At 42.3% G+C, this 10,698-nt stretch overlaps 1 protein-coding gene across 1 annotated transcript in view; it reads left to right on the top strand.

Annotated features, from left to right (window-relative positions):
* Window positions 1–4,703: 4,703 nt before the first annotated feature.
* Window positions 4,704–10,698, top strand: part of hecw2b (HECT, C2 and WW domain containing E3 ubiquitin protein ligase 2b) — a gene marked incomplete at its 5' end in the record, with an annotated part of 47,817 nt that continues 41,822 nt past the window's right edge. Inside the window, 3 exon segments of the mRNA XM_037696838.1 lie at window positions 4,704–5,642; window positions 8,670–8,777; window positions 10,368–10,462. Coding sequence (XP_037552766.1) covers window positions 5,258–5,642; window positions 8,670–8,777; window positions 10,368–10,462 — 588 coding nt within the window.

Here is a 10,698-nt window from a genome sequence, read left to right as displayed (position 1 = left end):
CCCCCCCCCCCCCCCCCTACAATGCTGTGATTGTTAGTATCACTCAGCCCTCTGTGAACAGTAAACAGCCATCAGGTGCTAATGATCCATTGTTAGGCTGATGGTCCTTCTTGAGCATGTGATCAGCTGGTTCTGGTTGTCAGCAGCAAACTGGTTGATCCACTCTGAGAAGGTGCTATTTAAGAGACTGAGCTGAATACAGCACCTCAGACTGAGGAAGTCCTCAGGATGAGAGACGAAACGTTTCTACATTTTTTTGTTGTTTTTTTGTGTTTTTTTGTTTTCTTGTTTTTTGAATGTCCAGAGGATGAGATTGAACTTTTTTGGATATTAAACACTGTGTTCGTCCTTTTACCATCAGAAGGTTTTTATTTTTTTCAAACATGTAATTTAAGTGATTGGCTTCATTGGGTTTCATGAAAAAATGTAATTATCATCAGCATAATATTTATTATTTGGGTGTCAACATTTTTTTTCAAAATGTCTTCAGTTGATCTAAAATGCTGCTGCCAGAGTTTTCTTGAGAGTTACTGGGAGAGATCATATCTCTCCAGTTTTAGCTTCTCTCCATTGGCTCCCTGTCAAATCCAGAATAGAACTCAAAATCTTACTTCTAACCTACAAAGCTCTCAACCACCTAGCTCCATCTTATATTACAGATCTTATTGTTCCATACTTTCCTAGCAGAGCACTTTGCTCTCAGACGTCAGGTTTACTTGTGGTTCCTAGAGTTTACAAAAGCAAAATGGGAGGAAGATCTTTCAGTTATCGGGCTCCCTGAGACTGACACCTTGTCTACTTTTAAGATTAGGCTTAAGTCTTTCCATCCATCCATCTTCTGCTTCTTCTGAAGTCGGGTCGTAGGGGCAGCAGCTTGAGCAGGGAGGCCCAAACATTTTTTTTCCTCCACATCTACCTCTTCCAGCTTTTCTGGGAGAACTCCAGGCGTTCCCAGTCCAGTTGAGAGACATAGTCTCTCCAGCGTGTCCTGGGTCTTCCCCGGGGTCTCCTCCCAGTCGGATATGCTTGAAGCACCTCCCTAAGGAGGCCCTCAGGGAGCTTCCTTAGTAGATGCCCGAACCACCTCAACTGGCTCCTCTCGATGTGGAGGATTAGCAGTTATACTCCAAGTGTCTCCCGGATAACTGAACTTCTCAACCTATCTCTAAGGGAGAGTCCAGCTAGCCTGTGGAGGGAATTCATTTCAACCGCCTATATCTGCGATCTCGTTCTGTCAGTCACTGCACAGAGTTTGTGTCCATAGGTGAGGGTAGGAATGTAGACCGACTGGTAAACTGACAGCTTAAAAGGTCTCTCTTTTAAATGAGTCCTCGAGGCTCAATGGGATTTACCTGTAGAAATAAAGGTTGAATGAACTTGAGGCAGAACCTCACTGTTAAGATATTCGAGCCGGGGGGAAAGACGTGGGCTGGAGGTGGTTTCCGGGCCCGGTGACCCGCAGCCAGCTCCCGTCTTTAACACTCACCCTTGACCCAAATAGAGCATTCCACCCTTTTTTGACTGTGGACCATAGCCTCAGATTTGGAGATGCTGATTCTCATCCCATCCGCTTCACATTTAGTTGAGAACCGTGCCAGTGAGAGTAGAGGATCCCGGCACGATGACTACACTAGGACTACATCATCTGTAAATAGCAGAGAAGGAATCCTGATTTCGCCCTGTGATGGACTTGCAACTGTCCAGGGTGTCCCCCGCCCCTCGCACAGTGATTTCTGGACATGGGCACCGGCGACCCCCGTGACCCAAAATGGAAGAAGCGGGTAAAAGATAATGGATGGATGGAATCCTGATTTCACAGAAACCAGAATCCCTCTATCCCCTGGCTGCACCAAGAAATTTTGTCCATAAAATGTATGAACAGAATGATGACAACGGGCAGCCCTGGCAAACTCCAACTCCCACTCTGAAAGGGTCCGACTTACAGCCAGCAATGCAAACCAATGTCTCACACTGTTTGTACAGAGACCGAACAGCCTATAACAATGGGCCCCCGATCCCATACTCACGTAGCACCCCCACAGTGAAAATGAGTCCTCGAGGCTCAATGAGATTAACCTGTATAAATAAAGGTTGAATGAATGAACAATGAACAGGAGAAACACAGTTGAATGCCTTCTCCAAGTCCACAAAACACATGTACACTGGATGGGTAAACTCCCATGACCTTAGTGAGGAAAAAGACCTGGTCCAGTGACCTCACAGTTATGGACAGATTATGGACAGACTAACAACGACTCGGCTTCCTCCATGGAAGACAAATACCACCGGCATGATGGTATTGAGAAGGTCTGAGATGTATTCCTTCCCTCTTCCAACGACATCACTGGTTGAGGTCAACAGCACCCCACCTTCACTGAGCACAGTGATTTAGTAAGGTACTGCTTTCCCCTCCTCAGTCACCTGATGGCTTGCCAGAATCTCCTCTGAGTCTGCTGAGAGTCTCTACTCAAGGCCTCATTGAACTCCTCCCACATCTGAGCTTTTGCCTCAACAACAGCCAAGGCTGTGGACCGCTTAGCCCTCCGGTACTCCCCAGCTACCGTCAGAATCCCACCAGTCAACAAGGCCCAATAGAACTCATTTTCCAGCTTGACAGCCTCGTGTCAAGTTGCTTAATATTTAATTTATTGGGTTTTTTTGTATGTATCTACAAAGTTTTTGCATTTTTTCCCCCTCTCGCAGGTCAAGGTTGTGTGAAAAACAGAACGGTCTAATAAATCAGAGAAACGGACGCCTCCCACCCCCAGCTGACAGGTGCACAGCTTTCTGAATTGGATTTCTAATTTTATGTAAAGTACGAATTCAGAAATAATACTCCAGATAAGCAGAGTTAAATGGAAAGAAAAAAAAGTTCAGTAAGTAACTTAAAATAATAAAATGAACGATATTTCGTCACCGAATCCAATAGAAGATTCATGTGAACTGTCACCACTTTATCCACCTGTCCCTATAGACCAGCCACCATTGCAAGACTCGCAGAAAAACGTAATTAAAACACTGAATCCTCACAAAAGTAGTGTTTAAAAATGTGAATCACAAAAAGCTTTTACATACCTGAAACTTCCAGGGCACTTCCAAGTTACTTTCAGGGTACTACTCTGATACTTACAGGTGCCTGAAACTTACCATGTATGTACTGGGTACCTACCTGGAAGTAAAAGTCTATGTATTTGGCAAGTATGTAGTAAGTGCCTGGTATCTACAGGGACCAGGCTGTATTATAAAGTTTACAAATTCAAATTCAAAAATACTTTATTAATCCCAAAGGGAAAGTATTTGTTGTTGTAACTCGTTATCCTCATTTCATTAAGAGATGTTATAGATACTAATGACTGCTAGTTCCAGGATCTCAGTGGTCAGGCACTCGAGCACAGCTGGCAGGTAGATGAGAATGCGTCCACAGAACATCCTTTTCAACTCATTTGAGATTTGGGGCTGTAGTTGAAATATTATTTGAGCTTTTGAGATGTTAATCAGCTGCTGTTGGTTGTAGAAATCTGCCTTGTTGCCATGGTTACGCATCATAACAAATGTCCAAAACTAAAAAAGTTTCACTAAACATCCTTCCAGCTGCACAGCATCTGATACCAGAAGAAACAATCATCCAAAAAATGTGATTTACATCCAGAAAAAGAGGAATTAAAGTTTCCAGAAGCAAAATCTCAGAATGGAAGTAACAGAGCTGCTCCAACATGCAGCCACCTTGAGTGGCACAGTTCTAGAACACCTGGTACACACCTGGTACTAGGCCTGTACCCTTAAAGTACAAGGTGCATTTCCTGTAAGGACCAAGTATGTATCCAGTATGTATTGGGTATGTGCCAGGTTCTGATCCTTTAAGTTCAGGGTTGTACCCAGTAATTACCCAGCAAACACCAGGTATGAGTTCTCTCTTGTAAATGAGTCCCCAAGGTTCAATGCACTGTTTCCCCTAGTTAACTTGCCATAGCGGGGTGCTAATCTCATCCATGATTTTTGTTGATGGGGAGGGACAGAGACATGTCTGAGCGCAGCTTGTACCAACAGTTTTTGAGCGGGTGCGGGGGGTGTTCAGCATGAGGGAAGAGGCGCCTTTAGCTTTTTAGCTAGAGAGCTAGTTGACGGGGTGGGACACCCCACTTGTATAATGGTAGGGGAAACACTGCAGTGGGACTAACCTGCATAAATAGAAGTTGAATGAAAGTGCTCAGCAAGTATCAGTCACATATTTGGTAATTACCAGGTACATATCCTGTCGGTACAAGATAATGAGTCACTTCATAATACAGCTCAGTTTCCATAGGGACTTGGTATGTACTGTACGTATGTAAGGTAAGTATTGGGTAATTTACAGTACCTTGTTAGATTATGTATTGTTACCAATATTTTTTGTTCAAGTCAGTCTTGTTTGGTTTATTTGTTTTGAAATTGTTTGGTTTGTGTAAAGATATTCATGGATATCAACATTTAGGTAATTACTCGCATTGTTTCATTGAATCTGTATAAATCAATAGGAGATATGGTCTGATCACATGCAGTTACGTTATATTGTAATTTACTGTTTTTGAGAACTAGTGAGGAAGAAATAAGTCAACATAAATAACAGATCAAAGGTGAATAGATTAGCTGTTAACCTAATAGTATTTCTACTAAGTACCCATCACCCTTATGTCCTCCTTTGATTCTCTCCTTGTCTCTTTCAGGTCTTCTGCCATCCCTCCTCGTCTCTCTTGGCCACATGAGTTGAAGGATTCTAAAGCAGTTTCTTTTTTCATTGTTATGAATCTGTCTATATTTTACAACTCAAGCTGCCTTAAAGAAGCCATGGTTCTGAAGTTTACCATCACTTATTGGTGACGATGGACCAGTGTCCATCAGGGTTGGACCAGTATTGAAATGGACAGTGGTGGAATACAGTAAGTGACGAACAGGACAGCAGAACGAACCAGGATCCAAGAAATTATTTGTTGAGGAGGTCATAGTCCATACCTTCACAGTGGCGTAGTACCACCTTCAGTCGTTCTTTCACCCTTGGTGTTTCTACATATTTTTTGAATCGCTCCTTTCTCCTGAAGTTCTTTTCTTTTAGACCTGCACGTCCAGACTCCAACACTCAACCATCTCTCACAAACGCAGTCCTCCTCCCTTGCCTTCGTCCCAAGACATTCTGTAACCCCTGTGCACCCTCTTCCCTACATCACCCTAACTTCACTGCTACCAGACCTCACCAGATTTCTCCTCCACCTTTTTGGTTATCATGGCGGCGGCTGCCACCGCCTCGTCTTCGTCTCCACCAATGTCCTCGACCTCCAACGGCAGTGCTCGAGAGCACCTGCTGGCGGTGCGCAGGCGCACCCCACAAGCCCGGCCATACACAGTGGGACCCGACAGCCTCAGTAGCCTGTCAGGGCATGATGCAGATGAAGCGTCTGCCTTGTCTGCGTTGTCCGGAGCCCAGACGGAATCAGCTGGAGTTGGGCTGCAGCGAGCCAATAGCGACACAGACCTGGTGAGCTCAGAAAGCCGCTCGTCGCTTACTGCGTCTATGTACCAGCTGACTTTGGGCCACGGCCACCTTGTCATCTCATGGGACATAAAGGAGGAAGTAGATGCCACCGACTGGATTGGCCTGTACCACATTGGTGAGAAAACAAGTTGTCCTAAAGTGTGTGTGAATGTGTCCATTTGTCTTGAGACAGACTGGAGACCTGTCCAGAGTCTAAATCCAGGTTTCATCCTGTGGAAGGTGGAACCAGCATGTTGAATATCAGCTACTTTTAAAGAAATAGTTTCTTAGCCTTAAAGAGAAGTTCTAATAGTTAGCAGTACTTTATCAGCCATGACATCAGTTATGGAGCCCAGATTACTGAGAAAGAGGCAAAAGTTTTCATCCGGGCCAAGGTAATGGTTAGCAAAACGAGTGGCAGTATATTTTTTGTTTGCTTTCAGGTTTTCGTCAAGCCAGAAATTTGGGGGTGACCTTTGATTCTGATCTTAGTTTTTCTAAACATTTTAAGAACAACACTAAAACAGCATTTTTTTTTTAATTATATTAGGAATATTGCCAAAATCAGAGCATTTATCTCTTTAACCAGTGCAGAAACTCTTATTCATGCCTTTGTCTCCTGCCATCTTGATTATGGTACCTCTTTATTTTCTGTTCTACCCCAAAGTTCTCTGTGTCGCCTTCAACTAATGCACAACACTGCAGCTAGGGTTCTCACAAGAACCCATAAATATCAGCACGTCTCTCCCGTTCTGTCCTCGTTGCATTGGCTCCCTGTGGTTTTTAGGATTGACTTGAAAATGTTGCGTTTGTTTTCAAATCCCTGACTGGTCTGGCACCATCATATCTGTCTGAGCTTCTTACCCTTGAACTGGTTATTACTTTCCACTCCCAGAGCTCGACTGGCGGCAGAACTTTTATGGTCAGGGCTCCTAATCCGTGGAATTCTCTTCCTCTAAATATGAGACGGGCTCTTCATTGTCTTCTTTTAAACCATTACTTAAAACTTACATGTTAATAAGGCGTTTCTTCTTGTTTTTATTTTCATTTTATCTTATATTGTTACGCAGTTTAATAGATGTGGTATACTTTTTGTGTTTCTGATGTCATTTAAGATGTTTTAATTGATTAATGTGAAGCACTTTCTAACATTTGTTTAAAAAAGTGCTATACAAGTAAAGTATTATTATAAAACAACTTTCTCAAAAATGACACAGTTTCCAACAACAAAGTAGTTTCACTAGTTGACAAACTTGGACCAAAACCTCATGTCCTGAAATCCAGCCCCCTTTGTCCCCTAGTCACAGAGCCAAGAGGGAAATTTAAACATACCCTTTGTCCGTCCGTCATCCATCCATCCAACAGAGCGCGATGCCTTGGAAAGAAACTGTTAATGACTTCTGGTTTGGGGCGTGGCTATATCTAGACATAAGAATGTAGAAAATTAGGTTGCCATGTCAAAATCAAAGATGGCCACCACTATATGTGTATGTGTGTGTGAGAATAAATGTCTGTCTGTCTATGGTGAATATTGTGTTCAATTAATTGTACCAGTCATTTCAGACAGTGCTTTGGTTTTTCATTATTTGTTAACACAATCATCAAAATTACAGGAATTAACACTTGAAATGTTTCACTCCATGTGTAATGAATATCTATGTAATATATTAGTTTCAGGTTCTGAAATGACTGACAAAAAGCATGAACTTTTTCATATTTAACTTTTGAGATTCACCTTTATAGCCAACAAATATAAAGTATAAATTAATATATATATATATATATATATACAGATCATTTCCAAAAAATTAAATGTCATGTAAAAGTTGTTTAACTTCCATAATTCCTTTCAAAAAGTTAATATTTAATAGATGATAGATTCAGGACCCACAATTTAAACTATTTCAAGTATTTATTTGTTTATTTTTACATAATTTGGGCTTCCAGCTCATGAAACCCACGAAAACAGGATTAAAAACAATTATAATTCTGTGGAGACATCAGCCCAAATATTGCAGGACATGAATGTTTTAAACTGAGTGTGACACTAATCATCTACTAAACTCAAAGTACCTGCACAGGTTTCCCCAGGTTTCATTAAATTGATTCAGTTTGGTTCAATATGGTGAAGACCGCAGACAGAACATCTGTCCAGAAGACCATCATTGAGACCCTCCATAGGATGGGTAAGACACAACAGTTCATAGCTAAGGAGGCTGGCTGTTCATAGAGCGCTGTGTCCAAGCACATCAATGGAAAGTCTAGTGGAAGGACAACATGTGGCAGGAGAAGATGCACCAGCAAAAGAGACGACCGTGGGCTTCAGTGGATTATCAACCAGAGAAGATCCAGAATCTGTCAGAGATCCAGAAAGAGTGGAATGAGGCAGAGTCACAGCTTCAACAACCACCACATTCAGATCCAGGAGATGGGCTACAACTGTCGGGTTCCTCAGTCCTCTTTTCCGATAAAAGTAAAGTGTCTTTCATTCAGAAATCAAGGTCCAAGTGTTTGGATGAAGAAGGGTGAGGAACAGAACCCATACTGGTTCAGGTCCAGTGTGAAACATCCACAGTCAGTCATGATCTGGGTGCAGTGTCCAGTGCAGGTGTTGGTAAACTCTGCTTTCTTCAATCCAAGGTCACTGCAACAGTCTACCAGAATGTTTTGGAGGACTTCATGATTCCTTCTGCTGAGGATCTGTATGGAGATGCAGAGTTCATCTTCCAGCAGGACCTGGTCCCTGCCCATGCTGCCAGAAGCACCAGAACCTGGTTTGGTGCCACAGTGTTTGACTGGCCAGCCAACTGGTCGGACCTAAACCCCATTGAGAATCTATGGGTCTTCTCAAGAGGAACATGAGGAGCACCAGAGCAACAACAAAGAAGATCTGACAGCCTCAAGGAAATCTGGGCTTCCATAACTCCCAGTTAATGTCACAGGCTGATTGTCTCAATTCCATAACTCCCAGTCAATGCCACAGGCTGATTGTCTCAATTCCATAACTCCCAGTCAATGCCACAGGCTGATTGTCTCAATTCCATAACTCCATCATTGTTCCTGGTGGTTGATGAAACTGCTTCCTCCACTCACCAGAATCTGTCACTGCCTCAGACAAGAATCAACGTGTAACATGAATCAAAGTGTGTGTTTGTTCCTACAGATGAGACATGTGTAGCCAACGTCTGGGAGTCCAAAAACCGTGGGATCAATGGCACCCAGAGAGGACAGATCCTATGGAGGCTAGAGCCAGAGCCCTACTTCATGGAACGTGCGTGTTTTCATTAAATACACTCATTTACAGATTAAAGGTTCATTATACCAACTTTAGAGTCATTTAAATTTAATATTCAACTAAAGTAGTCCCTGGTTTATAGCAGGGAATTTGTACCCGAGATAAGTGAAAAACCACAAAGTAGGGATAGTAGTACAAGTAGTAGTTTATTTTAGTATATATAAAGATGTTTTAAATCCCACTCTATTGCAATATTCTAAACAATGTTTCTAAACTCTAAACGCTCTAAAAGAGCACAGAATGTCATGATTTCCCTCTCTGCCTCCGCTGCTCTCAGCCACCTGCAAGCGTTCTTGGCCCCGCCTACTTCTCCGCTCTGCACGGAGAACAGCTGATCAGCTGCAGCAGGAAGCTTATTCTGCAGTGTGGGCTGCACAAAGGTGCAGTGGTGATAATTAGTTTATAATAATTTATTTTAAATAAAAATTCCATGCCAATCGTGCGGCTCATCCATCAATCAGCCAATAGTGTGTTATGTCCAATCTTATTTTGAAAAACCGTGATTGAGCGAGTCAGCGAAAAACAAACCGCGAAGTAGAGGGGACTACTGTACTTCTAACTCAGATAGGGTTGGAGGCAGAAGGGTTCCCCCTTTCCTACACACAGTGTTGGAAGAGGGAGGGTGAAGGTGTTGGACTGTAAATGGTAAATGGACTGTACTTACGTAGCACCTTTCTATCTGATCAAGCTACTCGAAGCTCTTTACAACAGTCTGTGCCTCATTTACCTCCACACACATTCATACAGCACTTTATATATAGAAAGACTGATCAGAGCTTTACATCACATTCATTCACTGATGGGGCACACATCGAGACAGAGAGGGGTTCGGTGTCTTGTCCGGGGACACTTCAGCATGTGACTTCTGGTGGAATCAAATCCCCAACGCTCCCAATGGAGGACGACTGCTCTAACCACTCAGCCACAGCTGCCTCTCAACTGGCGGACCCTTCAAAAGTAGTTTTAAACAATTGAGTACTTTTTGTTCTTGCATTAGCTCAAAATCAAAATATGTTAATTTAAATTAATTGACTAAAGTAATGTGTAATTTATGGATTCACTGTTAGTTCTCAACAAATATGCACACTAAAAACTGTTGGGTTAAAATACAACCCAGTGCTGGGTCACACCCTGGGCACAGTTGGGTTACCAGTTTGACTTAATATAATGGGTTAAGTTTTGCCCCAGAAATTTCTAAAATGTTACTTTGGAAACCTCAAACTAACTTTGTAGAGCAAACAATATATTAATGAAGCCAGTGAGGTTATACTGTTATAAGCCACTAGAGGCCGATCTAAGTTATTTGGTTCCTCTTATGAACAGCCTGAATTTGCATGAATTTTCCAAGTTAAATATTCAAATTAATTTACAATAGCAGAAAAATATAGACAAAATTACTTTCTATGACACAGTAAAGTCTTCAGTGAATTGATGGAGTTATTTGTCCCTCAAACTAGGTTTGGGTTGTAACTCATTACAAGATGTTTCACTTAAAAATTGCCTTTGATTGTGTTCAAAGAGTTTCTGTCGTAATAAGTTATCACCTGATTTTTGTGTTCTCCACAGCTGAGACAAAGATCTGTTTCAAATATTACCATGGTGTAACTGGAGCTCTGAGAGCCATGACTCCCTGCATCACTGTCAAGAACACACAGATACCGGTAAGGACGGGAAGTACCCAGATGTAAACCCCAGGTGTACTGGTAAAAAAATGCAAGTGTAGAAACCAGGATATGGCAGCAGGGACACAGGTTTTAAAAGTCAGGCGTACCAGTGAAAACACAGGTAAAGAAACAGATATATTTTGAAGAAGCCAGGTGTAAGAACCAAGGTTTACCAGTAAGAACCCAGGTGTAAGAACCAAGGTTTACCAGTAAGAACCCAGGTGTAAGAACCA

The sequence above is a fragment of the Nematolebias whitei genome, chromosome 24 (genome assembly GCF_014905685.2).
Source record: "Nematolebias whitei isolate Nwh7 chromosome 24, NemWhi1, whole genome shotgun sequence".
NCBI classification, from domain to species: domain Eukaryota; kingdom Metazoa; phylum Chordata; class Actinopteri; order Cyprinodontiformes; family Rivulidae; genus Nematolebias; species Nematolebias whitei.
This window is presented reverse-complemented; position numbering and strand designations above follow the sequence as displayed.